This window comes from Ovis aries, chromosome 2, assembly GCF_016772045.2.
Source record: "Ovis aries strain OAR_USU_Benz2616 breed Rambouillet chromosome 2, ARS-UI_Ramb_v3.0, whole genome shotgun sequence".
NCBI lineage: Eukaryota > Metazoa > Chordata > Mammalia > Artiodactyla > Bovidae > Ovis > Ovis aries.
The window spans coordinates 27,193,107-27,218,028 of NC_056055.1; the positions used below are offsets into that span (position 1 = coordinate 27,193,107).

Sequence of the window (24,922 nt, forward strand, 5' to 3'; positions counted from 1 at the left end):
ATATATATATAAGGGCAGGAGGTGAAGAGGGCAACAGAGTATGAGATGGCTGGATAACATCACTGATTCAGTGGACATGAGTTTGAGCAGACTCTGGGAGATACTGAAGGACAGGACAGCCTGGAGTGCTGCAGTCCACGGGGTCACAAAGAATCAGACACAACTTAGTGACTGAACAACAACAATATAAATTCATATATATTTCATATATGTGTGTTATATATGAAAGTTCAAGTCAAAGATTATGTCTAATGATCTAGTATCACAATGTCATCACCAGAATACCCTCCTGGATGGCTCTCATTCTGTGGTCCAGGGAATGATTTCCTCCTTTCTCACAAGCTGAACCATTACACATGGATGCCCATCAAGCCTGCACAGTTGAGTCTTCTCACTCAACTGCCACTGAAGTCAGAACTGACCATGGAACCCTGGAGCAGGACCCTTCCAGCCCCAGGGAGCAGCAGTTGGCCTCACACCGGCAGATCCTTTGGACAATTGGATGACTTAGAGCTAGACTTTCCGGCCTTCCTTCTCCACCAAGATCTCCAGGAAGGGAAACCCTGGGACTGTTCATGTCACTATGAGCAAAGACAGAACTTCCTTATTCTATAGGCTGAATGATTATAAGCCTTTAAAGAACACATCAGGAAGGTACGTCAGGCCCATCTAAAGTTTTTTTCCTGTTAATTTACCAGTTGTTGCTGAATCACTAAGTCGTGTCCAACTCTTTGCAACCGCATGAATGGTAGCACGCCAGGCTCCATGGGGTTATCAAGGCAAGAATACTGAAGTGGGCTGCCATTTCCTTCTCCAAATTTACCAGTAATAACTCAATTATACTTTTTAAAAATATACACTAAATAGCATTTATACTTAGAGCTGGATCTCTGGACTTCTGCTTTCAAAATATTTTTTAAGCTAAATTTCTCATTTCTTTTCTCACTAATTATAACAAGAAATGGTGCTTAGAAATACAGGTCACACTATTTTAAAATACATCATGAAATTAATGAACTAGGAAATGAACTGTGTTTATCAAACATCCTTCAATTTACTTTCTTGATTTATCAAGTTTAAGGTTTTGAATGAGACTTAAAATTATAACACTTTCTGTGAACTCTTTTTCAGTGTATGTTTAAAAAAAACAAATGTGTATATATATGTGTGTATTACAAACATATGTAAATGTATATTAGAACAATTTTTTAGAATTTGAATACAGTCTATATTTTAGTTAATGAGTGTGTCAATGTTGAATTTCTAGTTTTTAATTTTTGTACTGTGGTTATATAAGAAGTGTTCTTATATTTAAGTATTTAAGGGTAATAAATCCTTGTGTCTGCAACTTATTTTGAAATGTTAGAAAAAAATATGGAGAGAGAGTGAGTGATAGACAAAGTAAATGGGGCAAAATTTTATGTATATATACACACTCTCACACACACACACACATACACATGTATATATGTATCTGTGTATCTTTTGAGGTTTGGGTATATTGTTGTTCAGTTGCTAAGTCATGTCTGACTCTACAACTCCATGAACTGCAGCATGCCAGGCTTCCCTGTCCTTCATTATATCCTGGAGTTTGCTCAAACTCATGTCTATAAGTCATTGATGCCATCCAACCATCTCATCCCTGTCATCCCCTTCTCTTCTTGTCCTTAAACTTACCCAGTATCGGGGTCTTTTATAATGAGTTGGCTCTTTGCATCAGGTGGCTTGAAGTATTGGTGCTTTAGCTTCAGCATCAGTCCTTCCAGTGAATATTCAGGGTTGATTTCCCATAGGATTGACTGGTTTGATCTCCTTGCTGCCCAAGGGACTCTCAAGAGTCTTCTCCAGCACCACAGTTTGAAAGCATCAATTTGGCACTCAGCCTTCTTTATGGTCCAGCTCTCACATCCGTTCATGACTACTCGCAAAAGCCATAGCTTGACTGTATGGACCTTTATTGGCAAAGTAATGCCTCTGTTTTTTAATATGCTATCTGAGTTTGTCATAGCTTTTCTTCCAAGCAGCAAATGTCTTTTCATTTCGTGGCTGCAGTCAGTGTTCTCAGTGATTTTGGAGCCAAAGAAAATGAAATCTGTCACTGTTTCCACTCTCCCCTATTTATTTGCCATGATTTTTTGAATGTATATATTTCAGATGCTTCTAACTCCTCTGCCAGCTAAATAAATAACAATTTTCCATTTTGTGTCTTAATTCTCAGATGCTTTTAATATATTTAGACTCACATTAGTCCTAGGAGGTAGAACCAAATTGATTCCCGGGAATATGTGACCAATGCCTACACTGGCCTCACTGTTATGTTTCTTCCTTGCACATATTTTGGTTTGTGTGTTCTGTCTAAACTCTTTTCATTATGATTTGTCATTAGGCAATTATTTCCTTTTAATTTCCCTAAGAATTGGTTCAAACATTGTATCCAGTTTCCTTCTTTGATTATTAACATGCAGGAAAGCCACACTAGAAAAAATTTTTTTCTCTTAAAAGCCCTTCATATATATATCATGTATCACATGTAAGTATATATGAGATGCATGCTTGTTTCAAAAAGTTTCACTATAATTACACTTAATATAAAAGCATCATAATTGAGCCTAACAAACTTTCTGGAGATCAGATTCAAGCAAATGTATTTTTCAGTACACTAAATTCAGGATCTTTGATATTACCTCTTATGGTTAGGATACAAGATGCTCTAAGTAATTGTTAACAATTAAAATATTCAAAATTGTATCATTTTTTTTCTATACGGCATATCTTTTCTAAGGTGTTAAGAAAATTTGCCTATTTACTGGTAGGAATTGATTTAATCCAGCAGAGTCATTATTCTATGAGAACTATTGTTTCATAAAGATTGAATTGGAGACAGAGGCAGTGGAGACACTGAGAGTAGGGCTTTTATATTCTCTCTGCATTTGGTTAAGAATTCTGATAGTTCCTGAAGGAATCAACCTGCCTGACTTCGGACTATACTACAAAGCTCCAGTCATCAAGACAGTATGGCACTGGCACAAAGACAGAAATATAGATCAATGGAACAAATTAGAAAGCGCAGAAATAAATCCATGCACCTATGGACACATTATCTTTGACAAAGGAGGCAAGAATATACAATGGAGAAAAGACAATCTATTTAACATGTGGTGCTGGGAAAACTGGTCAACCACCTGTAAAAGAAGGAAACTAGAACACTTTCCTACACCATACACAAAAAGAAACTCAAATGAATTAAAGATATAAATGTAAGACCAGAAACTATAAAACTCCCAGAGGAAAACATGAGCAAACCACTCTCTGACATAAATCACAGCAGGATCCTCTATGACCCACTTCCCAGAGTAATGGAAATAAAAGCAAAAATAAACAAATGGGACCTAATTAAACTTAAAAGCTTTTGCACAACGAAGGAAACTCTAAGCAAGGTGAAAAGACAGCTTTCAGAATGGGAGAAAATAATAGCAAATGAAGCAACTGAAAAAGAATTAATCTCCAAAATATACAAGCAGCTCATGCAGCTCAATACCAGAAAAGTAAATTGGCCTCCAATTAAAATAAATTAATTTTTTAAAAATAATTTTTAAATAATTTTTAAAAAATACTTCTGATAGTTTCACTCCAGTTCTAACTCTGGCATTTAGAGTTTAGATCCAGTTTATTATTTACTGACAATATTTTAGATGTAATCATAAGTTACTAATTATGTGTCCGTGTTCTTGTGTTTCCTGTCTTCCCTCTCTCTTGAATTCAGTGTCTGTCTTGCACTAGAGAATATCCTAGAGGACTTCTTTCAGAAAAGTCTGTGTTGTACGCTTCCTACATCTTTATATGTCCAAAATTTTCTTTCCTTTGCTTTTATACTTGCATTTTTTATTTGCCAGCCTCAGAGTTAAATGGCAACCCACTCCAGTATTCCTGCCTGGAGAATCCCAGGGATGGCAGAGCCTGGTGGGCTGCCGTCTATGGGGTCTCACAGAGTCGGACATGACTGAAGTGACTTAGCAGCAGCAACAGCACCCACTGTTAGAGGAGGCAATGGCAACCCACTCCACTGTTCTTGCCTGGAGAACCCCAGGGATGGGGGAGCCTGGTGGGCTGCCGTCTATGGGGTCGCACAGAGTCGGACACTGCCGGGGTCCAGCCCCGGTGGATCCAGGGAATTTGAAGCGGGGACGGCATTGGTGAGGAAAAAACTTATTTATTTATTAATATAAGATTAGGAAATAATAGTATAGTAGGAAAATTAAGTGGAGAAAAAGAGGCTGAATAACTTGGTTTATGTGGAAAGCCAATAAAGTTCCAGACAAGGAGCTTGCACCATCTACATTAGGCCACCGGTGTCCTCTTGAATATTGGGGGGGTGCCCCGCCTTGGACTCCCTCTCGCGTGGATCTTAGAAACCAGGACAAGTAAGTAGACATGGCGAGCCTCCACGCCCCAGATGGGAATTCAGCCAGAAAATAGAGTAAAGAGGAGACATGGGGAAACCAGTCCTTCCAATGACTGGCCCGGCCTCTATTGTCTAGAAAGGCCTTTTATACCTTTTTGATTGTACATAGAGATCAATGGATAATACAAAGTTATGCAGCGTTAGCAGTCCCGACTCTTATCAAAACCAGGCTTTTCTCTCTGCATACCTAGTTGCATACACAAGTCTTAGGTGATTTACATCATCTTCGGCCAAAAGGGCCAATTAACATTTTACAGCCTTTTTTTCTGATAAGGGTTTGTCAACCAGAAGATTTATTTGTGTTGTTCTTCTCAAAGTCTGGTGCCACTCTCAGAAAACACTAAATAAAGTTACATTCTTACATAGCAAAGATACAGCAATTTATAACAAGTAAAAGGAGTACAGTGATTTATAACAAAAGAAAAGTAATTAACTCAAAAGTCTAGTGTTGCTAACATCAAAACTGTTATATACCTTTTTTCATATCCCATTTACATTGATTAACATCCTCCCAGGTGCCTAAAAGATAAAGAATATGGAGGCCTGGTGGCAATTATTGAGTCAGCAGTGAAAACCCATCACCAATATGATTTTTAGCTCTTTAGAAAAGGCTCTGTATCTTTAAGATGCTTTTAAGCTTTGTGCCTCTCGCGGTTGGGGGGCTGTAAGCAATTCACAAGCTGTAAGAGGTCGGGGGAACCTGTTAGGCAAGCTAGAGAGTTATCAGAGGGGGTTTAACTGAAACATCCCTTTCAAATGCAGAAGACTAAAGCCCTGAGTTGACTTTTTTCCAGAGAGTGTCAGAAGAGTGGAAAAGCAGAGTACAAAGGCCAGCAGATTTTTGGTTTTTGGGTACATGCTCAGGAAATACCAGGGGGACATCCTGAGGTCTGATTCGTCTTGCCCATCAGATCTCTGCCGCATGACCTTGTCACAGGTGGGATTCCTCACGCTGGCTCCTGGCAGGACATGACTGAGTTTCCTAGAGAGTGATAGGACTAACTATCCCATTAACTGAGTGATCATCTAGGAATGGAGGTGTAATGCTGTTATATTAATAAAGTAGTGTAGACTGTATATAATGCTTGTGTGTGTGTGCATGTTCAGTCGTGTCTGACTCTTTGTGACTCCATGGACTGTAGCCTGCCAGGCTCTTCTGTCCCTGGAGTTTTCCAGTCAAGAATACTGGAGCAGGTTGCCATTTCTTTCTCCAAGGTATCTTCTTGACCCAGGGATCAAATCTGTGTCTTTTGTGTCTCCTGCATTAGCGGGCAGGTTCTTTACCAGCTGAGCCAGCAAGGGACTCATACACTATGCTTGAAAGTGAAAGTGAAATAATTCAGTCGTGTCTGACTCTTTGTCGACCCCATGCACCAGGCTCCTCTGTCCATGGGATTCTCCAGGCAAGAGTACTGGAGTGGGTTGCCATTTCCTTCTCCAGGGGATCTTCCCAACCCAGGGATCAAACCCAGGTCTCCCACCTTGCAGGCAGATGCTTTACCCTCTGAGCCACCAGGGAAGCTTAACACTATGCTTACCAATGAGCTATTTTACATATGGGCATAGTGTGGATTTTCAATGATGACATTAATATTTAAATTAGTCTCTAAGAAGAAACAGTTTGGAATAGTGACCTTCCTTAATTAAGTCAGTAAAACTATAAGCTGAGCGCCAAAGAATTGATGCTTTTGAACTGTGGTGTTGAAGACTCTTGAGAGTCCCTTGTTCTGCAAGGAGATCAAACCAGTCCATCCTAAAAGAAATCAGTCCTGAATATTCATTGGAAGGACTGATGCTGAAGCTGAAACTCCAATACTTTGGCCACTTTGGCAAATAGCTGACTCGTTTGAAAAGGCCCTGATGCTGGGAAAGATTGAAGGTGGGAGGAGAAGGGGATGACAGGGGATGAGATGGCTGGATGGCAACACCAACTCAGTTGACATGAGTTTGAGAAAACTTGGGAGTTGGTGATGGACAGGGAGGCCTGGCATGCTGCAGTCCATGGGGTCACAAAGAGTCAAACACGACTGAGCGACTGAACTGAACTGACTGAAAACTATCTTTGCCTTGAATTAATGATCTGAACCTGGAAGTAGTCTACTCTTGTCCAGCATGGCCTAAATCTGGTCAACCATTTCATGTGTTCTATGAGCATTATAAAAATCGAGGATAATATATATTTTAGAGGTATGTTTAGATTTTTACTCTTTTCTGTTGGTCAGAAATTATTTGTTATGACTCCTTAAATACTTTATGCTAAGATTTGCTGCCCTGTATCTTTCTTTAGCCTCATCTAGGTTGATTAATTTTTTTCTATGTTTGCCTTTATCTGTCTTTTACTTTTTATAATATAGCATCAAGGATGAAAAAGAGTCCCAGGACTTGGTGTTAGAAAAAACCAAAGAAGAGGAGTCTTTAAGAAATTCCAGCTTGGTTTTAGGAGCAAGAGTGAGTGTCAGTCCCAGCCCAGGAAGGCTCATAAAATGGAAAAAAGGAAAGCTAAAATGATGATAATAAACTTGCTGAATAATCTCAGTTCATTGGATTTCAACCTGAAAAATGCCTTTTCATAAGAGATCAGCACTACTATTTTTGGAAAGGGAGGCATTTATCAGAATTATAAGAATAAAAATGAGACTGTTCACAGGAATTTTTAATACTATCCCCAAATTTATTGAAAAATACATTTTAACAATCAGTTTTCTGTTTACTATTCAAGAAAACTAATAGTCCCCAGCACCTACTAACTTTTTCTAGAGGTGATTTAAAGTTTTGTAAACTTAAGATGGAACTCAAAACCTACTTACCTGATTTTGTAGAAAATGCCAGGGGCAATGGAGCGATGTGATAAACTGGATATGTCAGCTCTGATTATGTTGGAGTCAGCTTTGGACAGACAGCAAATTTCCAGAAAGATCCTCCCAGAGGCTGTGCCAGTCACTCTAAACTGGTGAGACCAACTGATACCATTTTTAAAATGATTGTTTTATAATCTGGTCACAAAGTGGTGTGTTTAGTTTCTTCCTAAGACGTAAAGTATGGGTTTTTTAAAAAAAAAAGAATTAGATTTATTTCTATGAAAAATTATGAAAGTTTAAAAGCAATTAGTTACTTTTAACATATGTACTTTCAACAGGCTTTAATTGATTCCAGTATCTCTACAAAATGATATCAATAATATTAAAAACTAAATCATCTGTGAATGAAATTTCTGTTGTTTTCTCCTTATTTGCAAAATGTCCTTGATTCACAGGTACCCCAAATCCTCTAGTAAGAAATACCTTGTATGTGTAGAAAAAATGTTTTGAATAGTAATAGAATGAGGTAAACTCAAAATGTGGCATATTTCCCATGGACCTTTAACTATTAAATGACCTTTAACTTCTACTGAGGTTAATTTCCATATATTTTTAATTATAGCTGTAACTTGCACATGGCAATATGTATATTTTTTAAAGGGTGCCTCTCTCCATTCTGTTTGCTGGTCAGTAAAGTGGTTTGTTTTATTCTTATCACAAACATAGAGCAAATTAAACTCCAACAACGTGTATGCTGCTGCTGCTGCTGCTAAGTCGCTTCAGTTGTGTTCGACTCTGTGCAACTTCATAGACGGCAGCCCACTAGGCTCCCCCATCCCTGGGATTCTCCAGGCAAGAACAATGTGTATGATAATATGATAATCATACAAATAGACAGTAAACGTAGCTAATAAATACATCAGTGTATTTGAGGTGGTATAATATCAGAGAGTAAAAGGAAAAAAGGCAAGAAAATTCAAAGCCAGTGTGAAAATATAAACATGACAGCTGTTTCCTACATCAGTGTGATCCAAAAGAGTCATTTTAATGAGTCAAGAAGAAATGTAAGCCTCTCAGGGCCTCTTTCAGGCTTAAAGACTAATTCACTTAACTGTAATTATTAACATTTGAATCAACCTCAGTGTAAACGTTGAAATACTTAAAGCCAAAAGCTTCATATGTTACAAATGATCCAGTTATACAGTATACTTCATTTAAACATGAAAAAGACATTCCTCAGTGTGTGGATGATACAATGTAAACAGCTATCTGTGTAATCTTCCAGAAAAAACACATTATTTCATCTTATGCACAGAGCATCTCAGTTCACACATTTGCTTAAAAGTAGGCATGTAAATCAGACAGAAACTTTCACTTTTCACTTTCATGCATTGGAGAAGGAAATGGCAACCCACTCCAGTGTTCTTGCCTGCAGAATCCCAGGGATGGGGGAGCCTGGTGGGCTGCCGTCTCTGGGGTCACATAGAGTCGGACACGACTGAAGTGACTTAGCGGCAGCAGCAGCAGCAGCAGCAGCAAGCATGTACATCAGACAGAAAATAGTATATGTATGTACATTTATTTGCTCCATTATTTCAATTCCCTATGGAACAAATCCTGACACATTTTATTTGGAATGTTATAAGTAATAAATTCAGCTTAACTGAAGTCTCTAACTGCATTAGCCCTACATTCCAGCTAAGTGAGATCCACTTATAGGTCCGTATCCTGCACTTTGCACTTAATGGTGTCTTCCCTTTTCTCTGCCTCTTTTAGTAAAATGAAAGCCAGAGAGAAGTACCAATCTGACCTGTGGTTAGAAACTGCACACCCGAATAAAGGTGAGACACTCAGATCTAAAAGTGTATGGGGCTAACTGTTGCCTAAATCAGTACTTATTGCACTCCATGTCCATGAATCCAATTAACTACAAGGGAACCAGTTTTCTATGCAGGTGGAAGATTAGCTCTCAAGCCAGCTTGGAGCCAAGGTTAAAGTTTGTGTGTATGTCTACTCTTGTTTGATAAAATGTTCAAAGAGTCGTTTTGTTTGGTTTTATTTTATACAACTTCGAGATTTTTCTATCACAGTGGAAGCAGAGTATTTTACTTTGAGTGGAATTACCTTTTATAAAGACCTTTTGTAATTAGATTTTTTCAGTTTGTACCAGTCACATCCCAGTTTTGGGAAGCTCCCATGTGTCAGGCATAAGGTAAAGCTACTCTGGCAATGGGAAAATCTGCTATTCAAATTAGACAGAGTCGAGGCAGTGTGTGTCTGTGTGTTCAGAGCTGTAGGGGTCAAAGTGGGGATATTGCGAATTGCAGCTGAGGAGACATCATCATGGGAGATGCCTCAGATTTGCATCAGGATGCTCCTGATCCTCCTCCACTTTTTTCCCATGGCGCATTTAAAAAAAAAACTTTAATTGGAGGATAATTGCCTTATAATGTTATGTTGGTTTCTGCCAAACAACAATGTGAATCAGCCATAAGTATCTCTGGTTCCTCTGCACCTGGAAATTCACAGTTCACATGTTGCTGAAGCCTGGCTTGGAGAATTTTGAGCATTACTTTACTAGCGTGTGAGATGAGTGCAATTGTGTGGTAGTGTGAGCATTCTTTGGCATTGCCTTTCTTTGGGATTGGAATGAAAACTGACCTTTTCCAGGCCTGTTGCCACTGCTGAGTTTTCCAAATTTGCTGGCATATTGAGTGTAGCACTTTCACAGCATCATCTTTCAGAATTTGAAATAGCTCAACTGGAATTCCATCACCTCTACTAGCTTTGTTCATAGTGATACTTCCTAAGGCCCACTTGATTTCACGTTCCAGGATGTCTGGCTCTAGGTGAGCACAGAAGAATTTATGCTTGAACTGTGGTGTTGGAGAAGATTCTTGAGAGTCCCTTGGACTGTAAGGAGATCCAACCAGTCCATCCTAAAGGAAATCAGTCCTGGGTGTTCATTGGAAGAACTAATGTTGAAGCTGAAACTCCAATATTTTGGCTGCCTGATGCAAAAAGCTGACTCATTTGAAAAGACCCTGATATTGGGAAAGATTTAAGGCAGGTGGAGAAGGGGACGACAGAGGATGTGATAGTCAGATGGCGTCACCGACTCAATGTGCATGAGTTTGGGTAAACTCCAGGAGTTGGTGATGGACAGGGAGGCCTGGCGTCCTGCAATTCATGGGGTTACAAAGAGTCGAACATGACTGAGCAACTGAACTGAACTGAACTAAGCTGATACGTAAGGCCCTTCCCTCTTAAACCTCCCTCCCACTCCCCACCCCTCTAGGTTGTTACAGACCATCAGGTTGAGCTCCCTGTGTTATACAGCAACTTCCCACTAGCTACCTATTAAAGTGTATATATGTCAATGCTACTCTCTTAGTTCATCCCACCCTCTTCTTCCCCTGCTGTGTCATCAAGTCTGTTCTCTATGTCTGCATCTCTATTCCTGCCCTGAAACTAGGTTCATCAGTACCATTTTTCTAGATTCCATATATATGCATTAATATATATTTGCTTTTCTCTTTCTGACTTACTTCACTCTGTATGACAGACTCTGGATTCATCCACATCACTACAAATGACCTAATTTCATTCTTTTTTATGGCTGAGTAATACTCCATTTTATATAGAATTTATTTAAAAAAAATAAACTGTGGGTGTTACCTTTAATGCTTGGAAGGGATATTTCATTTTCTCAACAGAGCTGCTTCTTAAGCAAATATGTTAACAGAGCTTCCGCCTGTCTGAGTTCACCGTTCCTCTCATTCCACAGTTTTTCGGTTCACATTGGATTGTATCAGACTGGGATGAATCTGCAAGAGCTGATCAACATTCTGGAGGGGAAGGAATAGATGAATCAGGAATTCAAGATAGGCAAACTCTAGAAGTAAATATTTGTCTAATAAATATTTGTGGGTTGACTTTTTATGGACAATAGAAGAAACAATTAAAAAGAACTTGAGTATCCTTACAAAGACAAGAACCAAGATAGGTCCTAATTCAAGAGAGAGGTAGAATAAGTGATGCACTGAACATAGAATAAGTGATATAGCAAGTTCAGATGGTGGTGGCCTCAGGGCAGATGCTCCAGCAAAGGAATCAAGGCCAGGGTATTGCTCACCACAGAGCACCAGTAGATGGGGTCCTTTGGGACCCCAAAACCTTGATAAGTAGGAGTAGTGCTAAGCTTGACATTTTTTTGAAAGAACCTAAAAACAAAGACTATATATTATCACAATAATTTATCAAGCTAACATTTTAAGCTTTTCACATGAAGTTTTATTTTTCAGTTCAGTTCAGTTCATTTCAGTTGCTCAGTCTTGTCCGATTCTTTGTGACCCTATGGACTGCAGCATGCCAGGCCTCCCTGTCTATCACCAACTCCCAGAGTTCACCCAAACCCATGTCCATCAAGTCGGTGATGCCATCCAACCATCTCATCCTCTGTCACCCCCTTCTCCTCCTGCCCTCAATATTTCCCAGCATCAGGGTCTTTTCACATGAGTCAGCTCTTCGTATCAGGTGGCCAAAGTATTGGTTTCAGCTTCAACATCAGTCCCTCTAATGAATATTCAGGACTGATTTCCTTTAGGATGGACTGTTTGGATCTCCTTGCAGTCCCAGGGACTCTCAAGAGTCTTCTTCAACACCACAGTTCAAAAGCATCAATTCTTCAGCACTCAGCTTTCTTTATAGTCCAACTCTCACATCCATACATAACTACTGGAAAAACCATAGCCTTGACTAGACAGACCTTTGTTGGCAAAGTAATGTCTCTGCTTTTCAGTATGCTGTCTAGATTGGTTATAACTTTTCTTCCAAGGAGGAAGCGTCTTTTAATTTCATGGCTGCAGTCACCATCTGCAGTGATTTTGAAGCCCCCAAAAATGAAGTCTATCACTGTTTCATTTTTATTTGTCACAGTTTTATTTTTACCATTTTTTTCCCTGAATGGTGTAGAGCAGTACAATCTTTATGCAGTATTATGTGACATTTCTGAACACATTGCCTTATTTGACTATTAAGAAATTGTGTTAGCAATTTAGAGCTGGAAAATTCATACTCATGGCAATATCAGTTGTTAAATGTATGCTTATTGGAGAAGGTCTAAATTCCTACTTTTTTTTCTCTCGTACTTAAATAAAGGTATACTCTTACCATGAGATTTTATTTTTTAATATATTTAAAGTTCATACAATTGCTAAATGATAATGTATGGAATTTCTTTAAAATTCCTTTAAGGAAAAAAATAAACTTGTAGTTGGCTATTTTATTTTGTCTAAATAAATAAAGCCTTGATACTACCATAAAAGTTTTAAGTATAATTAATATTTGTTTTATATCTGCCTGTGTTCTTCTTATGGATAACTTAGGCTAAGAAATGCATACATTTGACCCTCCATATCTGTGAGTTCCATGTCTGTGGATTTACCCAAACTCAGATAAAAAATACAAAATAAAAGATTTATGGAAAGTTCCAAAAAGGAAAACTTGACTTTGCTGTGCACCATTCTATTTACATAGAATTTGTATTGAATTTGCCAGCTTCCAGCAACTATTAACATAGCATTTACATTGCATTCAGTACTATAAGTAATCTAGAGATGATTTAAAGTACAGAGGAGGATGTGGATACGTTATTACATGCAAATACTACATTACTTCATGTAAAGAACTCGAGCATCGGAGGACTTTGGTATCTGCAAGGGGTACTGGAAGCCATATCCTGTGGATACTAACAGATAATTGTACCAGGTACCTGGGAGGAATAATTTGAAATTGATTCCTGCGGTAGGGAGAAGCTAACATAGAAAAAGCATCTATCATTGGCATGATCATATTGCTGAAATCCCCTGAGTCTTCTAAAAATGTTTCAAATTTTATTTAAATGTAATACTATTAAGGAAAAGAAAGCAATGACTTGACACACAGGAGTTAATTCATGAAAACTTACATAATTTATTTATATAGTTTCATTATAAGTTTATATAAATTTGCTAAAATTATTTCATTTGAGATGCATAATTCTCAGATATACTTAATATATAAAAATAAATATAAACCTATTTTGATTTAAATATGTATACAAGGACTTCCCAGGTGGCACTGGTTTTAAAGAACCTGCCTGCCAATGCAGGAGACGTAAGAGACGTGGTTTCCTTTCCTGGGTCAGGAAGATCCCCTGGAGGAGGGCATGGCAACCCACCCCAGTATCTTGCCTGGAGAATTCCTTGGACAGAGAAACCTGGTGGGCTACAGTTCATAGGGTCGCGCAGAGTCAGACACAACTGAAGCAACTTAGCACGCACACACACACATAATAAGTCAGGTTATCTCCAAAAATGTGGTCTGAAAACAATTTTAAAGAGATTAAGGTTGAAAAGGGCATGAATGTTGGTTTCAGTTTTCTCATTGTAAACTGCTTGCTGTTGTCTTCCAGGTTTAGTGTTACAAGACCCAAGTTCATCTTCCTTGGCACTTTTTAATACAACTTCTAATGCCGTGGCTCAGTGTGAAGTAAGTACTAAACTTCTTGGGTACGTGCTGCAGCCACTTCAGAAGTCACTGATGCTTTCAGAGTAGCACTTCCCTTTGCAATAAAACTCTTTTAATATTCCATGGGAGAGAACTGGAGGCTTGACATAAGCACATAACAAAGAAACAGTTTTCATGGAAATAAGGCTGCAAGTTTATGTAGGCTGTAAAGTCATCTATATTAGAATTAAAATAACAAAATATTTTACATCGTGAATTCTGACACACATAGAGAAAAGTACGTAAAACACCTCTGTTACCTGCTCTCAGGTGAAAATCGGGAAGATGATTGATGCCCCACAAGGGTGCCTGTCCTCAGAAACAGCAAGCCCTCTCTTTCTGCTGGGGGCAATTGATACTCTGCTGCTCACCTTGCTTTTTGATATTTTTACATCTAGTGAATGTATGCATCTCTAAACAAGAGGATTTAATTTTAGTATGTAAGTAGAATCACACTGTACAGGTTCTTTTGTATCACAGCTTTGCGTGGGTGAGTCTCATTTATGTGTAGTAAAGGCAAGAATACTGGAGTGGGTTGCCATTTCCTTCTCCAGGAGATCTTCCCGACCCAGGGGTTGAATCGACGCTTTACCATCTGAGCCACCAGGGAAGCCCAATAATATGTTCAACTGTATTTCAATATATGCGATCACCTATTATGTGAATATACAATAGTTTATTTATCCATTCTGTTTTTGGGGAATCCTTGGATATGTGTCTGGTTCCAGTCAGGAAACTAAGAACTATAACAGTTAATAGAGATGTTTCATTTTATTTATTTATTTTTTAAAACTTTATTTAGGTGCAATTGATTTACAACTGATGTACATATTTAATGTATACTATTTGATGACTTTGTACATACTCATACACCCATGAAACTATCACCACAATCAAAGTAATAGATATATCCATTACCTACAAAAATTTCCTTGTGCTTCTTTTTATTGTTGTAGAAACATTTTTGTCCCTCACATTGCGTGTTGGATCTTAGTTCTCTGACCAGGGACTGAACCGAGGCCCTCAGCAGCGGAAGCAGGGAGTCCTAACTCCTGGACTGCCATCCCTGGCAGAAATATGTTCTCTTACTGCCATTCCTGTAAGAACACTTAACATAAACCCTCTTAAGAAGTTTTCAAGTACACAATGCAACATGGTTAGCTATTGGCACAACTTTAAACAGCAGATCTCCAGAATTTATTCATCTTGTGTAAGTGAAACTTTGTACTCACTGACAGATGTCTCCCCACTTTTCCTCTCCTGTAGTCATCAGCAACCAGCATTCCACTCTCTGCTTCTGTGAGTTTGACTACTTTAGATTTTTCCCATAAGTGGAATCATGTAGTATTTGTCTTCTGTAACTGGCTTATTTCACTTCCCATAATGTCCTATGGGATCATTCACGTGAAAGTGGAAGTGTTGGTCACTCAGTCGTATCTGACTCTTTGTGACCTCATGGACAATGAAGGTCCAGGATTCATTTCCTTTAGAATTGACTGGTTTGATCTCCTTGCAGTCCAGGGGCCTCTCAAGAGTCTTCTCCAAGAACACAGTTCAAAAGCATCAATTCTTTGGTGCTCAGCCTTCTTTATGGTCCAACTCTCACAGCTGTACATGACTACTGGAAAAACCATAGCTTTGACTATATGGACCATTGTCGGTAATATCTCTGCTTTTTAATAAGATGTCTAGGTTTGTCATAGCTTTTCTTCCAAAAAACAATTGTCTTTTAATTGCATGGCTGCAGTCACCATCTGCAGTGATTTTGGAGCCCCCAAAATAAAATCTCTCACTGTTTCCATTGTTTCCCCATCTATTTGCCAGGAAGTGATGGGACTGGATGCCATGATCTTAGTTTTTTGAATGCTGAGTTTTAAGCCAGTTTTTTCACTCTCCTCTTTCACCTTCATCAAGAAGCTCATTAGTTCCTATTCATTTTCTGCCATAAGGGTGGTATCATCTGCATATCTGAGGTTATTGATATTTCTCCTGACAATCTTGATTCAAGCTTGTGCTTCATCCAGATGAGAATTTTGCATAATGTACTCTGCATATAAGTTAAATAAGCAGGGTAACAATATACAGCCTTGACATACTCCTTTCCCAATTTGGAACCAGTCTCTTCTCAGCACCAAAATCTGGTTTAGGGTTCTCCAGAGGAAGAGAACCAACAGAAATTTATATCACTATCTATTTGTATATCAATATCTCCTCCTGGTTATGTTGCATAATCATGTCAGCCAATTCCTTATAATATCTGTATCTTTTTATATGTTCTTATGTTTATCTATATGTATATGTTTTAATCTTTCATTTATTTAAGGAAATTATGATCTATTTATGTGAGACAATTTCTTATAATGTCTGTATCTTTTTATCTATCTTTATGTATATTTATAGGCTTCCCAGGTGATTGTAGTGGTAAAGAACCCACTCACCAATGCAGGAACCATTAAGAGATGAGGGTTTGATCCCTGGGTCAGAAAGATCCCCTGGAGGAGGGCATGGCAACCCACTCCAGTATTCTTGCCAGGACAATCCCACAGACAGAGGAGTCTGGCAGGCTATAATCCATAGGGTCAGAAAGAATTGAACACGACTAGCGACTAAACAGTTAAATGAGATTGTAAGAGTGAGACCCTTGTCTGATAGTATTGGTGGCCTCTTCCATATGAAGGCACAGTGAGGAGCTGGCTGTCTGCAAGCTAGAAAGAAAATTCTCACCAGAAGCCAACCACACTGGCACCCTGATCTAAAACATCCAGCCTCCAGAACTATGAGAAATACATGCCTGCTGTTCAGTCATCTAATCCTTGGTATTTTGTTTTGGCAGCTGTAGTTGACTAAGACACTTCCCAAATTATTTTATGTGGTTAGTGTAACCTGATACCGAAACCTGATAAGGAATATTTTAGAAGGAAGAAGTCTAATCTTACTGGTGAACATACAGAATTCTACTTTTGACATTAATGAGTATTTTGTTGGTCCTATACCTGTTATGAACAATACAGGTTTTGTCTTAACTGAAAACACAGCTTTAAATTTTAGCCACTCATTAAAAGATTATTGAGGGTAAGGCTAGGATAATGATGCTCATGTGTTTGTTGAAATTTAACAAGAACATCCACGGCTTCAGCTGTGCTGATTGCCATGGCATTCCTTGGAACAGGTCAAAGACTATATACACTGTTTTCAGTATACTTCATCACTATTGCCCAGTGGTAGAACATCTGCACCGTACACATACCAAATCTGACCTTTTGTATACTCTTAGCTGTACAGTGGGAATCCTCATGAAATCCTGAAATTGTTGAAAAAATTTTTAAGACACAGCAAAGTGACTGAACTGAACTGAACAGATACACAGTTTCACTTTCAGTTCAGTTCAGTCGCTCAGTCGTGTCTGACTCTTTGCGACCCCATGAACTGCAGCACGCCAGGCCTCCCTGTCCATCACCAACTCCCAGAGTTCACTCAAACTCACGTCCATCGCGTCCGTGATTCCAGCCAGCCATCTCATCCTCTGTCGTCCCCTTTTCCTCCTAGAAAATGAATCAACATAACACAGTAACACATTAAAAATATAACACAGTAACAGATTAAAAATATTAAAAGTCTGGCTCAGTCTCTTGTGGGGTCACTGCTCCTTTCTCCTGGGTCCTGGTGCACAATAGGTTTTGTTTGGCCCTCCAAGAGTCTGTTTCCCCAGTCCTATGGAAGTTCTGTAATCAAATCCTGCTGCTGCTAAGTCCCTTCAGTCGTGTCCGACTCTGTGCGACCCCGTAGACGGCAGCCCACCAGGCTCCCCCGTCCCTGGGATTCTCCAGGCAAGAACACTGGAGTTAGTTCCCATGTCCTTCTCCAATGCATGAAAGTGAAAAGTGAAAGTGAAGTCACCCAGTTGTGTCCAACTCTCAGCGACCCCATGGACTGCAGCCTACCAGGCTCCTCTGTCCATGGGATTTTCCAGGCAAGAATACTGGAGTGGGGTGCCATTGCCTTCTCCAGGGTGCCATTCTACTGCCCTTCAAAGTCAAATTCCCAGAGGGTTCTCAGATCCCCAGGCTGGAAAGTCTGTTTTGGGCCCTAGAACTTTTGCAACAGTGCAAGAACTTCTTTGGTATAATTGTTCTCCAGTTTGTAGGCTCAATGGCTCTATGCTGGGGCTAATGGCAACCTCCTCCAAGATGACTTATGCCACACACTGTGCCTCCTAGGTCTGTGGCAGCCAGAACCCCTGTCCCCACAGCAGGCCATTGCTGACCTGTGCCTCCACAGGAGACCCTCAAACACTCAAAGGCAGGTTTGGTTCAGTCTCTTGTGGGGGTCACTGCACCTTTCCCTGGGTCCTGCTGAGCATGAGGTTTTGTTTGTACCCTCTGAGCATCTCTGGCAGTTATGAGATTTGATTCTAAATGTGATTACACCCCTCATACCGTCTTGTTGGGACTTCTTTGCCCTTGGACACGGGGTATCTCTCTTTTGTGGGATCCAGTATTCTCCTGTTGATAGTTGTTTTAGTTGCAATTTTGGTGTTCTTGCAGGAGAAGATGAGCACACATCCCTCTACTCCACCATCTTGATTTTCATGGATTAAAAATATAAACCCTATCATTTCAATAAAAGCATAAGAACATCTGAAAAAATTCAACAGCCTTTTATAATAGAAAAGCAAAACCCTTCTTCCCAATCTAGAAATAGGAAATAACTTTCTTTATCTGATCAAAGATATCAGCACCAGCAACAAAAGTCATATATTATAATAATAATATTTAATATTATATAATAATTATTATGTGTTATATAATATTATTATCCTCCATCCTAAGTCATTTCAGTTATGTCTGACTCTGCAACACTATGGACCAAAGTCCACCAGGCTCCTCTGTCCATGGGATTCTCCAGGCAAGAATACTGGAGTGGGTTGCCATGCCCTCCTCCAGGGGCTCTTCCCAACCCAGGCATCAAGCCCATGTCTCTTACCATCTCCTGCATTGGCAGGTGGGTTCTTTATCACTAGCACCACCTGGGAAGCCCTCTTTACCACTAGTGCCACCATTATATATAATAACTATATATGTATATAACTGTATAATGGTGAAATACTGAAGCTTTTCTATTTTTATACTTATGAACAAAGTAAAAAATGAAAAGTATGAAGTGCAAAAAAGTATAAAAATGAAAAAATTAAAATATTTATGTTTACGAGCATAAAATTCATTATGAAATTGAGGATCTTTTCAATAAATTATTAGAATTATTAATAGTTTAGCAAGGTGGTTCACTACCATATTAGTATATAAAAATCAATATACAGAATATATTATATGTACAGAATATGTTGACTACAATGTCAATATACAGAAACAAATATATGTCACAGTGATATACTCAAATCAAATGCATCTCTCTATATGAATATTAAATAATATGAAATAATTATATTAGAATATTAAATAATTACCTTTTTAAACATACACCATTTACAATAGCATATGGAATCAAATATTTAGAAGCAAATCTAACAATAGCTAGAAGGCTTCTAGGAAGAAATATGATAAAATTGAAAGAGGAATGTTTTAAAAGGCCTAAGTTAAATAGCTATAACACTAGATTGAAAGACTCAATATTATAAAGATATTAATTCTTCATTTTTTATTAATTTATTTTTTTATTGAAGGATAATTGCTTTACAGAATTTTGTCATTTTCTGTCAAGCCTCAACATGAATCAGCCATAGATATACATATATCCCCTCCCTTTTGAACCTCCCTCCCGTTTCCCTCCCCACCCCTCTAGGTTGATACAAAGCCCCTGTTTGAGTTTACTGATAATATATCAATTCAATCAAGATTCCATCAAGATTAAAGATTTAATATAAAAAAACAAAGATTTAATATAAAATACCGAGATTAAATATAATCCTGATTAAATTCTATTTTCTTCATGAAATTTGCAATGTGGTCACACATCTCTTCTCTACATCTGCATGTCAATTCCTTCCCTACAAATAGATTCATCAGTACTATTTTTCTAGATTCCATATATATGCATTAACATACTATATTTGTTTTTCTCTTTCTGATTTACTTCACACTGTATAATAGGCTCTGGGTTCATCTACCTCACTACAACTGATTCAAATTTGTTCCTTTTTATGTCTGAGAAATGGTCCATTATATATATTATATATATGTATGCATATATGTATCACATGTTCTTTATCCATTCATCTGCCAATGGACATCTAGGTTGCTTCCATGTCCTGGCTATTATAAACAGTGTTGCAGTAAACACTGGGGTACATGTGTCTTTCTGAATTGTGGTTTTCTCAGAGTATATGCCCATAGTGGGATTGCTGGGTGATATGGTAGTTTTACTTCTACTTTGTTAAGGAATATCCATATTGTTCTCTGATGTTTTTGATGTGGACCATTTTTAAAGTCGTTACTGAATTTGTTACAATATCGCTTCTATTTTATGTTTTTGGTTTTTTGGCCGCAAGGCTTGTGGGATCTTAGCTGCTCAGCCAGAGATGGACTAGGCACCTCTTGCACTAGAAAGTGAAGTCTTAACCATTGGACTGCCAGAGAAGTCCCAGAAATTCAAGATTTATTATAAAAGTACAATCTGTAAATTAAAATAGTGTGGTATTTGCAAAAACATAAATACATAGACCAGTGGTGTTTGACAGTGTCCAGAAAAATTTGTATTAGAAATACTTAATTTATTATAAAACTGGGACTATAGAACAGTGAAAAATGATCATCCAAACACAAGCCTTAGAGTAGAAATAGATGTTTACAACACTACAAATAACAAAAGCTCATATCTAGAATATATAAGCAGTTTATAAATCAATAAGAAAAAGGCAGTGAATCTGATGGGAAAGTGGCAAGAAATTTAACAGACTATTCATAAAAGAGGAAATCCAAATAGACAATGAACATATTAAAAGTTCTAAACCTCATGAGATACCACTAGCGAAAATAAATAGCTAACACAGAATGATTACAAAAGCAAGTGTTGGTGAGCACTTGAAGAAATATGAATCTGCATATTGTGTAATTCCAGTTCTAGAACTATATCCTGTAGGAATGCTTGCATATTTTATGCCAGGATGTATGTAGAAGAATGATTGTAATAGCTAAAACACAAATGTCCATCAAAATGAATGAATAAAGAAATTAGGCTATATTAATGTAATGAAATACACTATAGCAATAAAAATGAATAAATTACAGCTATACACAACACCATGAGTGAATCTCATTAGCATAATGTTGAGTGAAAAAAGTCAAGCACAAAAGACAACACACTATGAGCAAGATTAAACTCTGTTTTGTAGTCTCAGCTGGTTGGTAGTGATGCTCTTGGCTAGGAATGCCCAGGGCAATCACCTGAGCCGTAGTACTTGTAGTGAGTGCCACACGCAATCCTCCCCATCACCACAGGGACCACTGTGCGTCTGGCCCGAGCCTTGTGATTCTTATTATGATAGCAGGATGCACTTAAGTAAAAACTGTAAGGGAAATTTGAGGAACATGATTGATCACTCACAGGCCCTGGGGGGTACATGGCACACCCAAGGGCCACACAACAAGGTGGCAGATAGAGAGAATGGGAGAAAAAGGAGACTGAGAGCTCTGATTTTACTAGCATAGAGGGTGGGGTGTCTTGAGTTTCAGGGTTTCACTCTATGTTGCCTAATTTAAAGCTTAAAAGTGAGATTCAGGGGATGGGAGAGGACAGATGGGTCTCTCTGGTAGTCAGTTACCTAGGTTACTGAGAACTTTCGGAAGGGAATCTTCATTGGTAGGAGTAAATTAACTCCTTATCTGCTTGTTTTGCTGATAGCTGTGTCATGTAGCTAGCTTGCTTATGCCCACAGCAATGGTCATGGCCCTCCCAGGGAACAAGTCTATTAGCAATGTTGTTCAATCACACAGTCGTATCCAACTCTTTGCAACCCCATGGACTGCAGCACACCAGGCTTCCCTGTCCCTCACCATCTCCCAAAGTTTGCCCAAGTTCATACCCATTACATCGGTGATGCCATCCAGCCATCTCATCTTCTGATGCCCTCTTCTCTTTCTGCCTTCAGTCTTTCCCAGCAACAGGGACTCTTCCAATGAGTCTACTCTTTGAATCAGATGACCAAAATACTGGAGCTTCAGCTTCAGCATAAGTCCTTCCAACGAGTCTTCAGGATTGATTTCCTCTAAGATTGACTGGTTTGAGTTCCCTGCTGTCCAAAGGACTCTCGGGAGTCTTCTCCAGCACCACAGTTCAAAGGTGTCAATTCTCTAGTACTCTGCCTTCTTTATGGTCCGCCTCTCACAACCATATGTGACCACTGGGAAGACCATAGCCTTGATTATATTATTAGCAATAAGTGACAGCCAATCTTGCTGGTTTTAAATTTCCAGCCTGGTGCCTCAGATGGTAAAGAATCTGCCTGCAGTGCAGAAGACCCGAGGTTTGATCCCCAGGTCAGGAAGATCCCCTGGAGACGGGAATGGCTACCCACTTCAGTATTCTTGCCTGGAGAATTCCATGGACAGAGTTGCCTGGTGGGCTACAGTCCATGAGGTTGCAAAAAGTTGGACAGGAGTAAGCGATTAACCCTTATAGTGTTAGGCTCAAGTATTTTGTTGGGAGCCTTGTTGATCTCTAAAATATTAACCACATAGAAAACTGTGTGTATGTGCTCTGTTGCTCAATCGTAGCCAACTCTTTGTGACCCCATGGTCTGTAACTGACAGGCTCCTCTGTACATGGAATCTTCTAGGCAAGAATACTGGAGTGGGTTGCCATTTCCTACTCCAGGGAATCTTCCTGATCCAGGGATCAAACTCACATCTCTTGGATCTTCTGCACTGACAAGTGGATTCTTTACTACTGTGCCACGTAGAAAATTGTACCTGGAATCAATCCAAAAGACAGACTTTTAAATTCTCCACACCAAAAAAAAATCAATAAAATATACAAACAATAATTCATATTTCACCATAGTGGTCACATGAGTTAACAATGGAAGATACTGTATCCAACCTGAGAAAATGAACAGGGCATTTGGGGATTTAAGCCACGTGTCTGAACTTGCCTTGAACTGAAATCAAGCTTAAGATGTAATTTACTAAACAAAGCTCTTTGCTTTGCACATTGTCAGTTATCTATGCTCTTTATTATTTGGCTTTATTTTCTGAAGAGAGTTTGTTCTGTTACCCCCAAAACATGCTCATACAAATGCATAGGACATTTTGACAATTGTGGCTCTTGAAACTAAGGGGGGGTGCTCAGGCAGGTTGGCCTTTCAATAATCTCTACCAGCTCTCCTACCCCTAAATCCCAGTTACTACTGCTATCACCATCACAACCACCACCACCATCATCTCATGGATATTAAACATTATGTGTAAAGAAAACAGCAAAATACTCTTTAGTACCATGTGAAACACTCACTTGTGTATGCAACCCCAGGAAGGCTGACCTATAGCTTCACCTCATCTTCTGATTGAGCCTCACTTATATAAAAATCCTGGAGCTGCCTCTGCATTTTAAGAAACTTTATAACTTTGGAAATCACTTAATTATGCACTACATGATCTTCCAAAGTAAAGTCACAAAAATTCTGATGGTAATAGATGTTGACCCCTGTGTGCCAGTATTTCTATGCTGTTAAATAAGCAGGGGTTTACATTGATGCCGTTAGTCATACAACCATGATCAGTTTCGTTTACTTTCATTTAATGCCTAATTCACTGTGGGTGGGAAAAATTCTTGTCTTCCTTCTATTGGTCATAAGACAGAATAACAGGAGGAAGCATACACATCTTATTAATTTTTTACATGTACATGGGAGCCTTCCCAAGAGAAAGAAGACCTTAAGTGATCAGAGAAAGGAAGATTTTATACTTTTTTAGGCAAAGGTACAATATATTTGTGAAGAAACGATAAGACAAAGGGGTTTGGGTTATGAGTCACAAATGGTGAAGTAACAAGGAAAATATGGGTAGTTTAACAATCATATCTTTGTTTATGCAGCCTTCCTAGCTTTGAATTCTGTGTTTCTGGTGATAAAGTTTTTCCCTCCTCCTGGCACAGGAAGGGTGATTTTTGCAGGGAAGATTTGTATCCTTCTTCCTTCAGGAGAACAAAGGAGGGCAGAGTAACCTTGCATGGCTGTTTCTCAAGTACTTTAATTCCAGTAATCAATATGCCAAAGTGGCATGCTTGGGGGTGACATATTCTGATCCTCTTCACTAGGTGCCCTCAGTGACAGAGTTCTTATCTGTAGTTTCTGATTCATTTCTCTATAACCCACTGTGAGTGGAATCCACCTGCTCTTTTTTTTTTTTTATGTCATGGTACTTCCACATGGAATGGAATGATGGATGTGAAACAGCACGTAAGAGAAGTGCTCAGAGGTGCAGTAGGAGCAGCTGTGTCCACCACTGAAAGATCATGGCTACAGTTTTGAGTGTTGACATACTTCTTTCAAAAATACTAAAGTTACAGTTTTATCACCCATTATTGGAAAGTAGTGTTATGCTCATGACTTATGTTAAGAGTGCTGAATTCTATACAGTGATCTCTTGAATTTTTGTTTTCCTTAACTTGTTTTTCTAGGGTGATCCAGTTGACAATATATTTGAACAGAATCTAAAGATCAAGTTTTACATCAGTTCCAGGTCCACATCTCCGTCTTCATATAGTGGAGATGAAGCAGACACAGTGAAGGTACCTCTCTGGGGTAGATTTGCTTCAGAACTTTTCACTTGTACCAAACAAAAGGAGACTGAATCCTGTTCAGAAACAGTGCCCTTTCTCTCTAATCAGATGCATTGCTTAGATAGGAACAGTCTATAGAGAAGTTTACCAGGTGATAGTTAATATTAAGTTTAACTGATAACCATTTCCATGAGGGGACATGGTCTGGCAGGGAGAGAGCTCTCATTATTTGCATTGCTTTAATTAACATCAAGGAGTTAAGCTGTAACAGGAATGTTTTACATAATCTTATCACAACATAAAATCTGATAATAGGTAAGGCATAAAAATACATTTGCTAAACAGACTCACAAACTTTGAAAACAAACTTATGGTTACC

At 38.7% G+C, this 24,922-nt stretch overlaps 1 protein-coding gene across 1 annotated transcript in view; it reads left to right on the forward strand.

Annotated features, from left to right (window-relative positions):
• Positions 1-583: 583 nt before the first annotated feature.
• The window catches only part of LOC114112789 (serine/threonine-protein kinase MRCK alpha-like), a 66,663-nt gene continuing 42,324 nt past the window's right edge, over positions 584-24,922 (forward strand). Inside the window, exons 1-6 of the mRNA XM_027963897.1 lie at positions 584-654; positions 6,817-6,910; positions 7,282-7,412; positions 9,037-9,101; positions 13,715-13,791; positions 24,442-24,552. Of these exons, the coding sequence (XP_027819698.1) occupies positions 584-654; positions 6,817-6,910; positions 7,282-7,412; positions 9,037-9,101; positions 13,715-13,791; positions 24,442-24,552 (549 nt within the window). The remainder of the gene's footprint in view (positions 655-6,816; positions 6,911-7,281; positions 7,413-9,036; positions 9,102-13,714; positions 13,792-24,441; positions 24,553-24,922) is intronic.